Below are 18922 nucleotides of genomic sequence, written 5' to 3'. Positions count from 1 at the left end.
TCTAATCTAGGTTGGGAGCAAAAAATATTTGTGAATGAGTATATATGGGCCTTTATATTTGTTTAATAGCATTTATTATGAGTTGCCCTTTTTACTTATTTATTTTTTTAAGGGTTATTTTTATTTTTTGGCCATGCTGCGTGGCTTGTGGGATCTTAGTTCCCTGACCAGGGATTGACCCTAAGCCTTCAGCAGTGAAAGTGCCGAGTCCTAACCGTTGGACTGCCAGGGAATTCCTAGAGTTGCCCTTTTTGAATTGTAAAATATTCATTCCTCTAACAGTTTATAAACACCTTAAAATTAGACACCAAAACAAAATCCTTATACTCACTTTTATATCTCTGTATAGTCACTGCTTTGAATATAGCAGGCACCAAATAAGTAGGAACTGTGTGATTCTCATAGAACTCCAGTTTCTAGGACTCGGGCTTGTATGAAGGGGATGAGGTGCCATGGCTCTTAGTGGCCACTAGAGGCTCTCAGGGCTGGGCAGGGTATGGGGGCTGTGTATATGTGATCTCCCACTACCCCCACCTGGCCAGAGCTAAAATAATAAAATGCTGAGCTCACTGTTCCCCCACCCTCTCCCCCGTCACTGGGCTCCTCCTGCTGCCAGGACAGTTCTCCTGTAGAACAGACAGACCAACCGACAGAAGGGGAGGTGAGAACGGAGGTGGCCACCAGGACTGGTAGGTGGGGAAGGCAGGGGCCTCACGGGTCAGAGCCTGGTGGGAGATGGGAGGAGAAGGGTGGCTCCTACTGGGAATGAAATGGAGTGTGTGCCTCTGTCACTCAGCATGTTTCTGCCGCTGTCTTGTGTTCTCCCGTAACTGTAGGTTACATTGTCAATGTAAGTATCTCACACATTCTCTGAATCTTTCATATTCAGCATGGTGTGTATGTGTGGCTTGTGTTTATTTTTCACATTGTAAAAGATCATGCGAGTTTAATCCTCTCACTGTTTTTAGAGAAACTTTATCCCATTTAGAAGGCATTTCCCACCCATAAGACTGGTGTCACCTTCCTGTCCAAAGCCAGGGACAAATTATGGGAACTCAGTACCTGCTTCTAAGGCCGTACCACCCTTCCCCCAACCTGGAAGTCCCCCAGCTCCTCTGAGCCCTTGCTTTGCCTTAGGATTTAGAATTTTAGCAAACAGTGAAATCTTGATCCAACACAATAAAAGAGGAAATGAGGGTAGAGTCAGAGCACTGTCTTTTCCCCCCTGCAATCCTCCTTGCTTTCTTAAACCAGTTTAGGAAAAACTGGATTATGGGGAAGAGAGGAGGAATTTCCCTGAAGCTCTCTGCCTGCCCCCCTTCCTTTCAATAGGAGCTGGGCTTGGGGCCAGCTGTGCTTGCAGGGCTCCCAGCAGCTGTGCTAGGGCAAGAGGCACGGACAGTCGAGGTAATAGGGGAGAGGTACTGCCAGGATTTCTTATACACTGGGGAAGGCAAATTCAGCCTGGATGCGTGGTATCCCCATCCGGAGTGGGTGGAAGCTGTGGGAGCCAGAAGGAGGCTCTGGTCCTAGCTGAGCAACCTAACCTTCCCCCGTCTTCCCATGCCCAACTAGGTCTGTCCTCCAAGGCAACCAGTTTATTGTTCTGCCCCACTGACCTGTCTCTGTGTCCCTACTGCGTCCATGTACATCTTTCCATTGTCCAACCACTTTCCCCATGTACCCCAGGCTCCGTGAGTGCCACACTGTGGGGAGGGGGTGGGGGCCGTCATGTCATCGTATCAGAAGGAACTGGAGAAATACAGAGACATAGATGAAGATGAGATCCTAAGGACCTTGAGCCCCGAGGAGCTAGAGCAGCTGGACTGCGAGCTACAGGAGATGGACCCCGAGGTAGGGGCTCTAGCACAGGGTACCAGGGGCAGTCCCCACGCATTTGGGAAGGGTGTGGGGCCCCGCGTGACTGAGACCAGGGCTATCTACAGGGCCTGGAGTCCCAAGAGGGTCAGGGGAATGGTGTCTGGAGATGTTTTAGGGAGCCTTGGAGGTGCCCCAGGTCAGAGGGGAGGTCTGACTTGCTCCCCAAAACTCATCCCTAAGAACATGCTCCTGCCAGCTGGACTAAGACAACGTGACCAGACAAAGAAGAGCCCAACGGGGCCGCTGGACCGAGAGGCCCTTTTGCAGTACCTGGAACAGCAGGCACTAGAGGTCAAAGAGCGTGATGACTTGGTTCCCTACACAGGCGAGAAGAAGGGTATGGAGACACTAACATCCATGCCTCCCAGAACCCAAATGGTTGTCTCTCAAATGTCCCCTCCAGCTTCCCTCTCACCTTCCAGCTCCTAGCTGCCCAGGGACTCAGCTGCCTACACCTGCATGCCAGCTTGCACTCTTCAGCTCTTAGACGAGATCAAGGGGACCCAGGAGTCCTGAGCTTGTAGAGGACTCAGGCTTTACAGTGGCTCCTAGTGACCCAGCATTCCACCTCCTGGAGAAGGAAAGGAATCTGGAGGCCAGGATCTTAGGAGAAATGACCTGTATCTGAACCATCCTCATCTCCCCATCAGGGAAACCCTACATTCAGCCCAAGAGAGAAATTCCAGCCCAGGAGCAGATCACTCTGGAGCCTGAGCTGGAGGAGGCACTGGCCCATGCCACAGATGCTGAGATGTGTGATCTAGCAGGTGGGCAGCTGCGGGAAGTTGAGGAGTTGGGAAGATCTGGGGCAGGGGCTCCTAACCATGGCATGGGGCTAGCAGGGAAGGCAAGGCCCTGAACCAGGATGTGGACGTTTTGAGAAAGCCTCAGGCAGTGGTTTTAAATTTTTCTTACTTGTTTATGTATGTATTCACTCATCTTTAAATTTAATAAGTTAACAACTCTAGGGCAATTTTACAGGGATTATAAAGCAAAACTATTCTGGCTGAAAACAGGAGGGTCTGACAGACTCCCTCACCCTGTAGTGTCTCCTTAGGGATCTTCCCTTAGCCCTGTCTCAATGTTTTAAAAACCACTGCCTTACGCAGTTTAATGGAAGGGACCCTTAGGACCAAGGGAGAGTGGAAGAGTTCAGGCTTCAAAAATGCAACAGATTCAGAATGAGGTCGGTGGGGGCCCTGGAACAAGTCCATTTTTCTCATTCCCTGTCTCCCCTCTGCCTACTCTCTCCAGCCATTCTGGGCATGTACACACTGATGAGCAACAAGCAATACTATGATGCTATCTGCAGCGGAGAAATCTGCAACACTGAAGGCATTAGCAGTGAGTGTGTTTGGGAGCATGGCACCCAGGGCTCTTGGCAGGCAGTCCCAGAGTCTGAGCAAAGGTAGCAAAGGGTGAAACAGGTGAATCAGGGAGAGGACACGATGCATAAGTCATGAGAACCAATGGGGAGGAGATTGTGGGGGACATGTTGGGGTTTCCTTCCTGCCCTCACCCACCAGGTGTGGTGCAGCCTGACAAGTATAAGCCAGTGCCAGATGAGCCCCCAAATCCCACAAACATCGAGGAGATACTGAAGAGTGTTCGAAGCAATGACAAGGAGCTGGAGGAGGTGAACCTCAATAATATCCAGGTATCTGACCCCCATCCCCTAAGCAATAACACTGGGATAACTCTGCTGACATGTGTGAGTCCCCTAGCCCACCATCCCCTATTCCCCTTTGATAGGACATCCCGATACCCATGCTAACTGAGCTGTGTGAAGCAATGAAGACAAATACCCATGTCCGGAGCTTCAGTCTGGTGGCCACAAGGAGCGGTGACCCCGTTGCCAATGTAAGGCTAGTTGACATCCCTAGCCCTCTCCCTGCACCCTGACATGCCCCGCTGGCAGGGCTGACATAAAGGGTTGTGCTGGGGGTGCTATTCCCATCATGCTCTCTTAGGGGAGCCCTGCTGGAGACTCCTACCCTCAGTCCTATGACTCACCGCTCTGAAATCCTCAGCTCATCTTCCTGAAGAGCCACAACCCTCCTACCCATGCCAACTGCACTGCACACTTAATCTCCCTGCTTTCCTTGCTACCTACTCCCACACCTGCCTCCCTCAAGCCCCACCCACAGCTCAAGGACTCTTCTCCAAGAGCTGTTTCCCTCTTGCTCCTGTTCTTTCTCTCCTCAGTCATCTGTGAAACTGTCCCCTAATGCTAACCCAAGTTCCTACTACCCAGGCGGTGGCTGACATGTTGCGTGAGAATCGTAGCCTGCAGAGCCTGAACATTGAATCCAACTTCATTAGCAGCACAGGGCTCATGGCTGTGCTGAAGGCAGTTCGGGAGAATACCACACTCACTGAGCTCCGCGTAGACAACCAGGTCAGCATTCCCTTCTCCTGGTCTTTGCAGTCAGCTAACACTCACTGAGCCTCCTCCCTGAGGCAGCCACTGGGGCAGGATCTCATCTGATCTTGTTTGAACTCTCCTCTTCTTTGTCCCTATGAGGGGAGCCAAGGCAGCACCTCTTATCACCCACTCTGGAGAAACAAGCCTCTTTGACCTCCCAAAGGGTCGGTGGTCTAGGACTGTGAACAACCCAGACGGGGTGGGTGACAGTTTCCATCTCTCCTTCCCCCAGCGCCAGTGGCCTGGCGACGCAGTGGAGATGGAGATGGCCACCGTGCTTGAACAGTGCCCCTCCATTGTCCGCTTTGGCTACCACTTTACACAGCAGGGGCCACGAACTCGGGCAGCCCAGGCCATGACCCGGAACAATGAACTGCGTGAGTAGCTGCAGACGTGGTGTGTGGGGGAGAGGGCACGTAGCTGCAGAAGCTGGTGGATGCTCCTGAAAGCTGACTTAGTGACTAACAGCCTGGGGTGCTGCCAAAGTGACTCACATGAGCAGCTCAAACCCCGTAGGTGATCCAAAAGTAGACAGAAAAGCTCCTCTGCCCAAATATACCAGGAGAGAGGCGGAGGGAAGCTACACATACCTGTTTGGGGGAATGATATTTTTATTTGCTGCGTTGTTTCTTATTTTGTTAATGTGAGGGGGGAAAGGCATGTTTGGTGGCCTAAGACATTACCTCTTTGTGAGTCTGGCCAAGGAACTAGAAAGAAGAAGAGCACCTTTGCAGGAAGCAAGAGATGGGATAATGACTTGTGTTTACTCTTCTTCCTTTACAGGTCGCCAGCAAAAGAAGAGATAACACTACCCTTCCCTTTACCAACTAGAGCTCGGAGCCCTGAAAGCTTAAATCCTCATCTTGTAAATAAAGGTCCTTCTGTCCACTCTGCCTGCCTCCTTCCTTGGGCTTTGGGGTGGAAATCTTGGCGCTAACCCCCAAGGGTTACTGCCAGTTCATCAGGGGATTATTTATACTCTGGGCATCAGCAGGCAGGGAGGTTCAGGTTACCAGCAGGAGGTGGGGGAGCTCCCTCCCTTGGTGTTCCCCATAACCCTGCCAATGCCTTTAGCCTCTTCTACTTTCACAGGGTGGCCAGCCCTGGCCCTGTTTCTTGACATGTCCGGCCCCTCCCCCCGAACGCCTACCCACAACCCCCATGTTATTTGAAGGAGGAAAGGACTTTGCGTGGAGGTGGAGAAGAAGGCAGAAAACATGAAGGGCAAAAACCTCCTTCTGACAGACTTATTAATAGGGCACCGGGCTGCATGCAGCTGACGCTTGGCATGACTTTGGTAGAAGGTGGGGGAGGGGTTAGAAGTATGGGGAGCTGTGTACATTGCAGAGAAGAACTGGCTGGGCTGAGAAGGTACAGATCTGAAATCCTGAAACAAGGAGCCAGACTCAAGGAAAGTTAGGCTCCCAGCACCCGCTGTAGTTTATTTGTGAACTGAACGGGGAAAGAGGGTGTCAGTCCAATGGGAAATCAGGGGGTTCCTCTTCATCAGAGTCAAACTCAACATTTTCATCTTTTACCCATCGACCTCGTCCATCTGGGATCCATCCCGAGCTGGAAACATCAGAAAAAATAGAATTGGTCAGGAAAGGAAGTTTATTAAGAAATTAGTGGGGATAAGTAAAAACACTTGAGAAGCTTTGAAAAAAGGAGGGTCAGAGAGAAAAGGGGAAATCTGAGGAAAGTGATTCTGCATATTCACCTTCGAAGGGTGAGGTAATGATCCAGGGCCCGTCTTCTTGTGGGGCTCATAGGTGCAGGGGATGAGACAGTTGCTGATTCCTTGGTCTGTGAGCCAGCCTCAGACTCAGGTTCTCTACTGATCTTCCCACTTTGGGGTTCAACCTCTGGGGGTGGCAAAGGGGAACGAGAGACAGAGGAACGAAGGGCTTCTGGTCTGGGTAGAGAAGAATCAAAGTCTGTAAAAGCAGTAAAGGAAAGGGCCAAATCTCCTGTGACTCCCAACCCCTTAAAGCAGTGCTTCCTAAACTGTGTTCCTCAAAATATTAATAAGCGTTCTGCATAAGAAGGATTTTGGGATCCAGTGAATTTAGGAAAGGCTAAGTTAACTTTTTTAAGGTTTTTTTTTTTTTAATCTTAAGACTTTGTAGAGCCCTTAAAATACACTAATATTACTATTCTTCAAATAGGATTACAAAGCACCACTTCCCAAACTTTTTTTTTAATTACAAGATTCTTTTTCCTGCCTGAAATACAAGTTAACACCTCCAGAACACTAGTATTCCTCAGATTACAATTAGGAAAACGATCACTTAGAGCCATCTATTTCCTGTCCCTCCCTATCTCTGGCTTTCCCACCCCACAGACCTGTACTTCCGGCGGCAGCAACTGTTATAGTGAGGAGCTCTGTGCAGAGCACTCTGGGTGATAAGTCGAGTCTGGGTTAACAGAGGAGCCTGGCATGGAGATGGGAGACAGAGTCAGAGCCTTCAGAGCTAGAAAGAAGCCAAAGCCCTTCATGCCTAAGGTGTGCAGCACAGACCTGCCTGGAACACAACCTCCCCACTCTGATTACCTCCGCTTTGGTCTCTTCCCTCCTCAGTTCATTCTGCTCTCTTGGATTCTGCTCCATGCCCTTTCCCGGCTGCTTCTTGCCATAGAAAAGCTGCAGGCCTGAGGAGAAAGGGGAAGAGAATTAAAAGCAGAGCACCAAGGGTGGTCTGAAGAGATTTTAAGGGTTCATTCTCCATTCTCTGTCTTCTCCCAAACTTACTGGACAGATGTTTCTTGCCTGCACGGTGGGCAGTCAGCATGGCCAGAGTGTCCAGTACAGGTCGATGGGGACATATGGCACAAGCAAAGCTGGGGAGAAGGAAAGAAGAAGATAACTGGCCCCAGAGTAGTGGAGTCTTGGCCATAGGTCACACCCCGTCCTAGCACTCCTTTCCAAAGCCCAACTCCCAAGTCTCCCAATGTCCACCAACCACATCCCTGTCACTCACTCCTAGCTAAAGAATCCTAGATACTCCCACTCTCCTCCTTAATAACAAAAGTTTGTTGGGCATCCCTGGTGGCACAGTGGTTGAGAGTCCACCTGCCAATGCAGGGGACACGGGTTCAAGCCCTGGTCCAGGAAGATCCCACATGCCACAGAGCAACTAAGCCTGTGCGCCACAACTACTGAGCCTGCGCTCTAGAGCCCGCGAGCCACAACTACTGAAGCCCGCGCACTTAGAGCCTGTGCTCCGCAACAAGAGAAGCCACCACAGTGAGAAGCCCGCGCACCACAACAAAGAGTAGCCCCCACTCGCCGCAACTAGAGAAAGCCCGTGGGCAGCAACAAAGACCCAACGCAGCCAAAAAAAAAAAAAAAAAAAAAGTTTATTGAGCCTCTAACCGCAGAACCCTTAGGCTTGATCCACTCCTCGCCCTCACCGTCCATCCCGTAGCATCAGCGCCTCATCCTCTGGGATATAACTGGCCAGCAGATCCCCAACTCTTCGTTTCTGCAGGAGATAGGGGAAGAAATCCGGACGGGATAAAAGTGAAACGATAGGGACGAGGACTCAAAGGGAATAAAGACCATGGGGAGAGCAGAGATCTGGGGCGAAGAAGGGGTCAACAGCAGCTCTAGTCGTCTGGCTCCCTCCGCACCACCCCCCACCAGTTGTTGTCACAGCAACAAAACAACTCCTTCACAGCCTTCAGGGGGCAGGTGAAGCTGCTCCAGACGCTCTTCTCTCGCGCTTACTTTGAGCACATAGAGTTGACTCCAATCATCCCCTTCCCTCTTGAAAGACATCACGACTGTGAGCCCCAGAAATGTTCAATTCTACGGCTCCGCCTTCGCCACTCCTTTCAGGCCACCGTAGCGAGAGTGGGACTGCTTCCTTCCTTCCTGTCTCTTTCCGGTTGGCCCCCTTACTTCCGGGGACGCTCTTCCATGCATGCACTGCGCGATCCCGGAAGCCCGCCCCTTGCCTGCGGATGGGGACTGCATTTCCTATGGTGCCCTGCGACCCCGCCGGCGCGGAGCCTTTAGGGAAATGAAGTCTTTTTTTTCAAAGAACTTGCCGCCGGGCTGGATACAGGCCCCTGCATCTTGACAGATTCGAGGGTTTGGAGGGACAAGAACCTGGATGTGGAGCCCGAATTTGAGGGTGTAACTAATTTGATGCGGAGGGTACCTTTGAGGATCGCTGAGGGGAAAGTGTGCTGTAGACTCTCGCTTTCATCACGCGCTTCTCCTGCGGCCACAGCCCACCTGGGGTGGGCCTGATTTGTTCCTGACCCTAGCAAGCCCACCCCGGGACGGGGCGGAGACGGGGTGTTGTGGGACCGGGAGGTCGGGCTGTCGGACCTAGGGGCAAACTGAGCTGAGTGTTGAGGAGGCTGTCTAGAATTCAAAGGTCAGAGTTCAATGTCGCGAGTTGTTGTGGGGAATCGAAAGTCGGAGGGGTGCTAAGGAGAGACTCAGGTAGGGACTGAATAGTCGGAGTACAGATTGGTGGGAAAGGGGCTTGGAGGGAGGAGAGGCGAGGGCTGAGAGGTCGCGTAGTGCCTGGGGAGGCGGGGAGACTTAGGACAGAAGACTGAAGGGGAAAGGAATCTTCTAAGTCTTAGAGACCCCGGGCCCGTCACTATTGGTCACTTAGACGGGCCTCCCGCAGTTGCAACCCCAGTTGTCCGCAGGGTGAGGAGATGGCTTCTCCCTCTAGACAGGCCCCCCTTGGTGGGTCAGGACTGCTTCAAGGGAGCCGGGCTCGTTCTTATGGAAGCCTGGTGCAGTCTGCCTGCTCCCCGGTGAGGGAAAGACGCCTGGAGCATCAGTTGGCGCCCGGAGACACCCTGGCTGGACTAGCGCTCAAATACGGGGTGACGGTGAGTCTAACAGGATTGGGACGCAGACACCCACTTAGAAGAGACTTCCTCCTCATGAGAAGGTAGTGGCCCTCTAGGCAACTTCCCCTGAAATTTTCTTAATTGTGTTTAAATTAACTAATTGTGATAAATTAATTGTGATGTAAGTCTGGTTCACCTTTGTCTTTTGGTTTGTGTTCCCATCTCAGTGTTACACTGTCTGGTTGGGACAAATCCTGTCCCACTAATCCCAGTGGAGGGGCGCAACTCCTATTTCTTACGCCAGTCACTATACTAAAGACTTTACATCTATTAGCCCATTTGATCCTCATATCGCTATCAAGCACACAATTATTGTCCCCTTTTTACAGATGAAGAAACCGAGACTTAGATTGGTTAACCAGTTTGACCAAGGTCAAATAACTAAAGTGTTGAAGTGAAAATTCAAACAGGTCTGTCTGACTCCAAAGCTTGTACTGTTAACCACATAGAAACATTCATTGAGAGTGATTAAACATTTACAGCAAACAATGGAGAGCTAATTTTTAGTCCTAAGTTCCCTACGTGCCTGTCTCTTCTTGTTCTGTTTTCCTCAATGCTCTGCCCTCTTCTTTTCTGGAAGGTGGCCTCCTTGGTACAAAACAGGTACTCTCTATGCCAAGCATTTCAGCTCCTGCATAGGGTGTATCTGGTAGGTGTAAAAATACATTGTTTTAAAGTTGATAAAGGTTGTTTTTTTTTTCCATATCCTGTTGAATTTAGCCAACATTTTAATGCTTGGTATGTTTAAAGCACTATGGTAACCACCTTGGGAGACAGAAACATAAATAAAGTGTATAGTTGCTGCCCTCATGTAATTTACAGTCTAGTGAGATATGGACAGGGACACAAATAATGATTGTAGGTGACAGAATGTGGTGAGTTCGTAGAGGTGTTAACAAAGAGGGGGAAGTCAGGAAAGAAGACTGATTTTTATTTGGAAGGGGACATCAGTGCAGATTTTAAGGGAGCCATCGCAATGGGCCTTGAAAGACTTGGACATTCTTTCCTCTATGCTTCTCTCTATAAACCTATGTAATCCAGTGGTTTACACCTTTTACATCTTTGTCTTTCCAGTAGCCTGTACTCTCTTTAAGGGACAGAACTATTTCCTTTCAATTTTATATCTCTAGAGCCTGGCATAGTCCCCAGCACATAAAAGCTTAATAGATGTTTTTTGAATGAATGAAATTATGGCTAATATTTCCACACATGGAGATTTGGGAGTATAGTAAAGTGAACATTTCAAGTAGAGGGATGGCCTAAACAAAGGAAGTAGATGTGAAAGTACTGAGCAATGCTTTCATCCCAGCAGAGGCTCAGAGGCCATGCAATGAAGGAAACTGTGCTGCTAGTGAATCAACAATTTTTTTGGAGGTTTTCTTATTCTTACAGCCCTGTACCTTTCTGAGTACAGAAAACCTCTGTAATCTAGTGAAGAAGAGTTTTAGGTTCTGGCCTCATTCTGCTGCTTACTAGCTGAGTGACTGAATAGTCAATCACTTCCCCTGTTTGGGGCCTCAGTTTCTTATCATTTGTAAAATGAGGAAGACGTATTAAATTAAAAACTTAGATAAATCAATTACCTAAGTTATTACCTACCTGTCATTTAAGGAACACTTAGTATGCGCCAAGCCCTATATATTATCTCATATTTCTCTGTAAATCTTTATGAGGTAGATGTAACTATTTCCATTTAAAGGTAAGGAATATCACTGTGTTGTACATCTGAAACTAATAAAATATTGTAAGTCAATTATACTTCAATAAAAATAAAATTTTAAAGATAAGGAGACTGAAGCTTAGAGAGATAATTTGCCATAGACTATATACAACTAGTCTAATTAGTAGAGCTAGGATTCAGACCAGGTTGTCTCATTCTAAAATCCTCACTTTGAATTGCTCTATTAAACTAACTAGATTCTAATGACCTTTCTAGCTCTTGGCTCGATGGAAGTGGAACAACGTCCCCTTATATGGTACTTCTAGGAAATGATAAAAGCAACAGAAAAGGACCTAGGATATTATCAAGACAAAAGAGACCTAGGATATTATCTAGGCAAAATAAAATGAATAGCATCAAAGCACTTGGCGAAGAAAAAGTACAAAACTGCAAGCCATTTTTAACTTTTTTTTATTGTTCAGATCAATCCAATTTTATTTTTAAACTCATTATAGCATAAGACTTTATAAGTCAACTTTATTATAGTAGTCTTGCCCTGGAGTGGAAACAGCTTTGATATTTGACAGATGTAAGAATCATGATTTCCCAAACTGGTGCCATTATGGGATGCGTTTTTAGTAAAACTGGCTGCCTGGCCTCGGATAATAAAATACTGACATACTGTGTCTGTGGTTCCTATATCTTATTATCTAGTTCATTTACTCATAAAGCATTAATGAGCCTCTGCTGTGTGCCAAGTTTGTGCGATGCTGAGGGGTGCGTTAGGCATACAGAGACAGCAAGTCACCAACCCTGCCCTTAAAGGACTCACAGTTTGGGCAAGACAAATATGCAAAGAGATGAATAACAATATAATAGGGTAGGTACTATTACAGCAATATTTACAGTATGCATTGGGAGCCCTGAAGAAGATAACACAAAGGGAATGAGAGTTGATGAGAAGTTTTCCAGGTAGAGAAGGGAGTAGTGGAGAAACATTCCAGGCAGATAAAGACACAAAAGGGTGAAAGATCATGAAATGTTGGAAGAAAAAAAGTTCAGGATGGCAAAATGTATAAGTGGCAGAAGAAGGGAGGTGTGGGTGGACTTCCTATGAGAGCTAGATTGAGAATGCCCTCGAATGCTAATTTGGAATTTTTTTTTTGGCCACACCACGTGGCTTGTGAGATCTTAGTTCCCCGACCAGGGATCGAACCCGGGCCCTGTGAGTGAAAGTGCTGAGTCCTAACCACTGGACTGCCAGAGAAGTCCTGCTAATTTGGATTTTATCTCTGAGCCAATGAGGAGCCATAGAAGGTTTATAAGCAAGGTAGTGGGTTGGGGCTTTACTGGTGGCACAGTGGTTAAGAATCCGCCTGCCAATGCAGGGGACACAGGTTCGAGCCCTGGTCCAGGAAGATCCCACGTGCCGTGGAGCAACTAAGCCCGTGCGCCACAACTACTGAGCCTGCGCTGCTCTAGAGCCCACGAGTTACAACTACTGAGCCTGCGTACCGCAACTACTGAAGCCCGCGCGCCTAGAGCCCATGCTCCACAACAAGAGAAACCACCGCAGTGAGAAGAGTTCACGCACTGCAGTGAAGAGTAGCCCCCGCTCACCACAACTAGAGAAAGCCTGCGGACAGCAACGAAGACTGAACACAGCCAAAAATAAATAAATAAATTTATAAAAAACAAAACAAAAAACTGTTACAATACCCAGATGAGAAATATTAAGAGTCTGTTCTAAGTCAATGGCAGTGAATGTGAAGATGAGACCAGATGTGAGAGATTTTTGCAGCATTTTTGTTGACCTGTTAGGTATGGATCATGAAAGAAAAGTATGAGTTAAGGATGACATTGATATTTCTACCTTGGGAGGCAGGTAGATATAGATGGTGATGTCAGTCACTATGTTCAGTGATGAATCAATAGGTACTAAATAAATATTTGATCAGTGAAATTATTAACATAATAAGAAAAGCATTCCTGGAAGGAGTAAAAAGGCCCAGAATTCTAGTTCTAGCTCTGTCAATAACTTGCTAGGCAAGTAACTTAACCTTTCTGAACCTCAGTTCCTTCATCTTTAACAGTAGTTAAATTGAGGTCCAGGGACCCCTAAGGGGGTCCCTAAGACTCTGTAGGGATCCACAAGGTCAAAACAATTTTCATGGTAATAATAACAAGACTTTATTTGTCTTTTTTATTCTCATGGGTGTACTGTGTTTTCCAGAGGCTACGTGACATGTGATATTGCAGCAGATGCACGTAGAGGTAGATATGAAAATCCTGTTGTCTTCCATTAAGTCGGACATTAAAGTGATTTACAAAAATGTAAAACAGTGCCTCTGTTCTTGCTACGTGTTTGTTGTTTTTGTTTTGGAAAATATAGTTATTTTTCATCAAAATATTTATGTTAATATGTCATGGAAGTGTTTTTAAATTTTTTCAGTTTTAATTTTATAATACCTTAAATATTGATAGATGTGATCAACATAAGTAAAAGCTTTTTTCCTCAATAATTTTTTAAAATGTAAAAGGGCCCTAAGACCAAAAAGTATGAAAGCTACTGATTAATAAAATAGGGATAATATCAGCCCACTGTAGTTTTGGTTGTTATAGGGTCAGATAAGACTTTGTACAATCACTTTAAAAAGCATGAGGTGCTATACAAATATAAGATGGATTGTATTACTGTCATTAACTGTGGTGACTTTTTTTTAAAGATGGAACAGATTAAGCGTGCAAACCGCCTTTATACTAATGACTCGATCTTCCTGAAGAAAACCCTCTACATCCCCATCCTGACAGAGCCCAGAGACCTGTTCAATGGTTTGGATTCTGAGGAAGAGAAGGATGGAGAGGAAGAGGTACAGCCAAGTAAGGATGAAGTTGGGCCACATTCAGCTGAGAGGAAGAAACAAGAGACAGGTTCGGGACGTGCCAATGGTGAAGTCCTTCCCACACCTGGCCAGGAGCCCCCCATTCATGACCTCTCTGCCTCTGATTTCCTTAAGAAGCTTGATTCACAGATCAGCTTGTCAAAGAAGGCTGCTGCCCAGAAGCTGAAAAAGGGGGAAAGTGGGTGAGTCTTGAATGAGTCCTTTTAAGTCCCTCCATAGACTCTCTGTTCCCCCAACCGTACCTGACCAGACACAAAGTAAGTAATTCCAGTGTCAGCAGAAGCAAGGTGAAACCTTTCCCTCAGGTGGCCACAAGACAATGAGCAGAGCCTGTGGCTGCTGGAATGGGTAGAGGCACTGGGTAATGGTTCTGTGTTCTCAGTGGAGTGAAATAGTTGACTGTTGTTACTGCTCTGATGTTCCATGAAGGAGCATTAGGATTAGGATTTATCCAGAAGGTACTTAGACCCCATCTTAAGGCAACCAGCTCATGTATATTAGAGGACAGCTTCCCACGTACTTCTTCACTCAGCCTAGTCTCAGCCTCTTCCCTTGATCTGTTGCTCTTTCCCCCTTTCCTCACCTGCAGGATACCTGGGGAGGATTCAGGTCTTCACCTGAGCTCTCCTCGGATGCAGCAACGAGCAGTCCTAGGTCCCGTGCCGCTGACCCGGACCTCTCGGACCCGGACACTTCGGGACCAGGAGGATGAAATCTTCAAACTCTGATGTCTCCACAACTGATTGAGAGAAGCCAGATGTTGAAGGAGCAACTTGAGGGAGAGAGGAGCCTGAGGTGAGGCTCAGGAACATGGCCTCCCAGCCCACCTCCCTTACTCCTGCCATCTTCCGAGCCTTCTTGTCTGTCAAGAGTTCCTTGGTCTGGAACAGTTCTATTGGCAAGGATAAGGGATGGGAAATAGACCCCTTCTCAGTTCTGGGGCTGAATCTAGAGTTGTCCTTTAGATTCAAAAGGCTCTTTTAACATCCCTGCTGCCTTTCCCATCCCTTTCACCATTCCTTGGCCTTAGAGCAGGGAGGCAAGGACTCTCACAGCCCCGAACTTCCTCCCCATCTCCAACTATGTTACCTAATTTATTTGGTGCTATACTGAAATATTATTTATTTGCTATATCTTATTCTTTCCCACTATTAGCTGAAAAATGGGATTTCTATAGCCCTGGGATGAGGGGAACCCAGGAACAGTAAGTGAGCCAGTGACTTCTGGCCCACCTTCCCCACCTTCGTAGCCAACCATGTTACTGAGAACGGGCAATCAGTGATCTAGCCCCGCTGCAGGGAACGGCAGACTGTGCCTCGCCCCCAATCTCGAATGAAAGAATTTGGGCTCAGTCTTGACTAACCAGGTCACTATAACTTTTTCACAACTCTTGCTCTGAGGAAAAAACAGTGATGTAGGGTCCTGAACTCTCCATGCCACCAGTTCACCCTTCTAATCTGCTCCTCTGTTCAGCCTGTGTGAGGCTAAGGGATGGAAGAAGAATTGCTGTGGAGTTTGAAGAGGAGGACAGTTGTGGAAGTCTTTTTCTTATGTCCTTTCCCGACCAGAGCCTACTGATCTATGTCTTGCTCCTCAATGCATATTTATTTGCAATTTGTAGCACTGATCTGCGGTACAGTTTTTTTTGAGTTTCTTAAACAGAAGAAGTAGGCAAGGGAACCCCGGTGATGCTGGAAATATGCCTCAGTCTCCTGCATGGAAATGGTGAGAGGTGAGATGAGTGGTGTTTATATACCTCTTTCCTCTGTGATGATCATGAGATACAAGAAGCTGGAGAGATTAAACATTGAGCCCTGTGCATGTTTTAGTAGTTTTATTTCCTCTGTGAGACTCTCCCCTGCCCTAGCCCCTTCTTCCTGCCCTCTGGAGCAGAGTCTCTGGTATCTGTCCAGACTCTGCGTAGAGCTGAAGGTCTAGGATGTCTCTAAAGGCTCCCTGCGCCCCCTGTCCTTAGTGTCCCCAGAGGAGTTAGATGGGCTATGCCCTCTTCCCCTGGTTCTGAGGGGAGGGGGCTTCCCTGTTTGAAAGGTCCCTTGTGGGGAAAATAGAGATCCAAGTTTCGCTTCATCTTTTTCAGGCAGCTTTGTTTCCTGTCTTGGGGCTGGAGTAGGAGAGAGGCCTCAACCCTCAGCATTGCTTCTTCTCCACCAGCAGTTGGGGGTGGGGTGGTCTCAGAGTCACAGGCACTCTTGGGAAAGACTGAAACCTGAGGGTTGAAAAGCATTAGTGCAGATGAGCAGGGTTAGAAAGCCCATTATCTGTTGTTTTCTCAGTCAGCCATTTTGCCAAGAAGGAACATGCTGGGGTCAGGGCTCTCAGAGCTTCCCCTCATCCAGCAGCTTCCTGAGCCCATCACAGATCTTGCCAAGGTGCTGAGTGTAGTCAGGCCCGTAGAGGGCCGTGAGCAGGCCTGGGTCAGAGAAGTGATCGAACACGTGGCGGATGCGGCCATGTGACTTGGGTGTGAGGTGGTGCTCCACCAGCTCCAGCAGCATATCCCGGCACTCGCGCAGCAGGCCGGCCAGCACAGCAGCCTCAAAGGTGAAGTCCACCTCGCCGAAGCTGAGCGCGGTCATGGCGCCCTGCCGCAGCTTCTGGCGAAAGCGGGTAGCCAAGGCCAGCTCGCTGGGGCTGAAGCAGCCACTACGGTGCAGCACGGCCACCTTGACAGCCACCTTGATCAGGTCCTTGATAACCCGCTGGGCCTGGGGCCTGCTGTGTGTGTATTCTTTGGACACACGGTAGAGCTCATCTAGCACCTCGCTGCTCGTCTCATCGATGAAGAGATGAGCCACAGACCGACCTGCCATCTTACTCAGTAGCTTCTTCTCTGCTTGCAGCGCCAGACTCTTTGAACTGAAGGACTCCATGATTCCTAGGGAAGGGTTAGATGGGGGGGGGGTATGTGGTCATAGTCACTAGAAGAAAGGCCACAGGCTTCCTTAGAGAGAAATGGCTTTTCCCCTTTCTGTCTCTTTGGTTTCTATCTCATCTTCATCTTTGTTTGTCATCTTTCTCCCCCTGGGCCCCCTCAGTCCTCTGTGCTTTGTTCCCATTTTTTTCTCCTTTTGTACTGTAGGAAATCATGATCTCTAAAACCAGAGGAGCAGTAATAGCTTTGGCTAGAGGAATGAAGGCACACCGGATGCTAGCGCACCACAAGTTAAGACCTTAGGGGAAGTAGGCTGTTGCTACTACAGTGGAGAAGATAAAGCTTACCTGGCAGATAGTTCTCACAGCTGCCATTTTTGGACACTGACTGGGTACCGTACATCTGTGAGGTGTAGGTATTACTATCCTTGTTTTACAGCTGAGCAAACTGAGGCTTACGTTAAATAATTTACCCAAGGTCAAACACAACTGTTTTTCTGACTCCAAAAGCCCATGTCAGCTAGTGTGCTGTACTGCCTTTAAAGATGTGAGAAATATAGGGGTCCTGGGAGTCCTGATAAAAATAATAATGAACATTTATTGAGAACCTACTATGTGCCAAGTGCTTTATCTCAGTCTTCCCAGCCCTTTGTAAGGTAGGTATCCCCAAATTGCAACGAGAAAAATGAAACTAAGAAAAATTAAGCAACTTGGCTAAAGTCACTAGCAAATGATAAAAGCGGGCTTTGAACCACATAATCCAGAGACGCCTCCCTCCCTTGGAATGCTCTCAATGAGGTTGAAGCACACTGAGGAATCGTGAGAAACAAGCACCTCAGGACAGTCCTAGCGGTCTCAGGTCCTCCGCTGGGACTGTGCTGGGGACCTCCTGGTGGCACATCAGCTGCAAGTATCCAGGGCGCTCTCCCCATGGTCTTCGCCCGTGGTGGTTCTGCTTGTTTTGCTTCTTACTTCCCCCTCCCCTGCTCTGCAGGATGTGGCCCTGACCGCAGTGAGGAGCAGCCTGGCCCTCTCCCCCAAACAAAATAGGAGTCTGAAGAAGCAGGGGAGGTGGGTACCTGGGAGGAGGGGTGCTTCTCCCCCAGCTGAATTGGTCCAGTGGGAATCTGGAACCTTGCTCTGCTCCCGGCTTTGCCTGGGGCTTTCTGGACCACGCTCTACATCCGGAAGAGGAGATTGCTCCATGTGAGCCTTCCTTCCTCCTTGGCCTTCCTGCTACCCAGCTCTCCACTGCCCCCGTTACCATCTCACGTTTTGTCCACTGTCCTCTCCCCCTCTCCGTGTTTCAGTCTCCTGTTTTCTCTTGTCTGAGTCCTGCCCTGTGGTCCTCTGGCCATGCTCTCCTGCTGGCCCTTACGTCTACCTCCATGTCTCCTAAGATCTCCTTGCATCTCTCAGTGGTCTGTCACATACCCTTATCCACCGCCGTCCCTCAGCCCTGCCCCCACCCAAACCAAACCATGTCTTTCTGAGGCTGCCTGGACCCAGGAAGAACTGAGCTGGACCTCCCCACTGGGGGCTCAAGAATTCTATCAAATGAGAGTCTCACGATACGGAAAGCTCAGGCTGACAGAGCTAGGACTCTTCTGCCACCATCACCCCTAAAGCCTACCCTTCTGTCATTGCCCGGTCCCTCACCTGCTGCGCCCTGGGTGCCAGTCTTGCCTTGGATGTTCCGGGAGAGCTGACAGAATGGAGAAGCTCCTAAGTGAGAGGCCCTTTGGCCTGGCCCCACCCCCAAGCCCCGCCTACCTACTCTGTGCTCAACCTCCCGTTCATCACACTGTCACCAAGAAGGTCTATGACCCCGACAGCCTCCTAGAAATAAAAGGTCAAAAGGAATAGCACTCTGTAGGAAATAGTCTTGATTCTTTGAGGTGAGGAAGAGGAATTGTACATCTCCTGCTCTCAAGTTGTCTGCCTCTTTCTATCCTTGCTGCCCAGTTCCTTGAGATCTTGTTCTCCTTATATGTCTGTGGTAATGGGGGAAAATGTTAAGTACAGATTGCTGGGGTGGGGGGTCCGTGGGGAAAGTTCTGAAGATTGAACTGAACTTAGACTGGAGACACCAGAAGCAAGTTAGAGATCAGGAGGTCGGAGTGTGTCCCTGGAGTCTCCAGGGATGGGTGGTGCTGTGGGGCGACATTACCACGAGCTTACGCTTTCAGTGTCTGGCTGGGTAAGGGGGTCCCCACCCTTAATACTTAAGAGAGACGAAGGTGCTGGGATCAGGGCTGCCGAACTAGATATGACCAGCAG

General features: G+C 48.5%; 4 protein-coding genes across 5 annotated transcripts; 2 read left to right on the top strand and 2 right to left on the bottom strand.

The window, feature by feature from the left end:
• Nucleotides 1-583: 583 nt before the first annotated feature.
• Nucleotides 584-5197, top strand: TMOD4 (tropomodulin 4). Its single transcript, XM_007178032.2, has 10 exons — nt 584-689; nt 1690-1854; nt 2062-2218; nt 2532-2648; nt 3136-3225; nt 3408-3538; nt 3634-3741; nt 4136-4279; nt 4539-4683; nt 5090-5197. The coding sequence occupies exons 2-10, from the start codon at nt 1732-1734 to the stop codon at nt 5110-5112; spliced, it is 1038 nt and encodes a 345-aa protein (XP_007178094.2). The 5' UTR covers nt 584-689; nt 1690-1731; the 3' UTR covers nt 5113-5197.
• A 525-nt stretch (nt 5198-5722) lies between these two features.
• SCNM1 (sodium channel modifier 1) lies at nt 5723-8192 on the bottom strand. Its single transcript, XM_057545818.1, has 7 exons — nt 8037-8192; nt 7721-7791; nt 7059-7147; nt 6861-6958; nt 6653-6741; nt 6027-6221; nt 5723-5878 (listed from the first exon to the last, which is right to left on the bottom strand). Exons 1-7 carry the CDS (start codon nt 8085-8087, stop codon nt 5779-5781), a joined length of 693 nt encoding a protein of 230 aa, XP_057401801.1. The 5' UTR covers nt 8088-8192; the 3' UTR covers nt 5723-5778.
• Nucleotides 8193-8278: 86 nt separating this feature from the next.
• Nucleotides 8279-15571, top strand: LYSMD1 (LysM domain containing 1). The gene is made up of 3 exons (XM_007178026.3): nt 8279-9166; nt 13574-13932; nt 14340-15571. The coding sequence occupies exons 1-3, from the start codon at nt 8987-8989 to the stop codon at nt 14476-14478; spliced, it is 678 nt and encodes a 225-aa protein (XP_007178088.1). The 5' UTR covers nt 8279-8986; the 3' UTR covers nt 14479-15571.
• Nucleotides 15572-15615: 44 nt separating this feature from the next.
• Nucleotides 15616-18370, bottom strand: TNFAIP8L2 (TNF alpha induced protein 8 like 2). 2 transcript variants are annotated; one of them, XM_057545834.1, is made up of 3 exons: nt 18302-18370; nt 16447-16646; nt 15616-15977 (listed from the first exon to the last, which is right to left on the bottom strand). In XM_057545834.1, the coding sequence occupies exons 2-3, from the start codon at nt 16639-16641 to the stop codon at nt 15696-15698; spliced, it is 477 nt and encodes a 158-aa protein (XP_057401817.1). In that variant the 5' UTR covers nt 16642-16646; nt 18302-18370; the 3' UTR covers nt 15616-15695. The 2 variants fall into 2 exon arrangements, with proteins under 2 accessions (XP_057401817.1, XP_007178090.1); XM_007178028.2 differs by having other exon boundaries at nt 15889-16646.
• Between the last annotated feature and the right edge of the window lie 552 nt (nt 18371-18922).

Source organism: Balaenoptera acutorostrata, chromosome 1, assembly GCF_949987535.1.
Source record: "Balaenoptera acutorostrata chromosome 1, mBalAcu1.1, whole genome shotgun sequence".
In the NCBI taxonomy this organism is placed as follows: domain Eukaryota; kingdom Metazoa; phylum Chordata; class Mammalia; order Artiodactyla; family Balaenopteridae; genus Balaenoptera; species Balaenoptera acutorostrata.
Note: the sequence above shows the minus strand (reverse complement) of the source record. Positions and strands in the feature narration are given on the sequence as shown.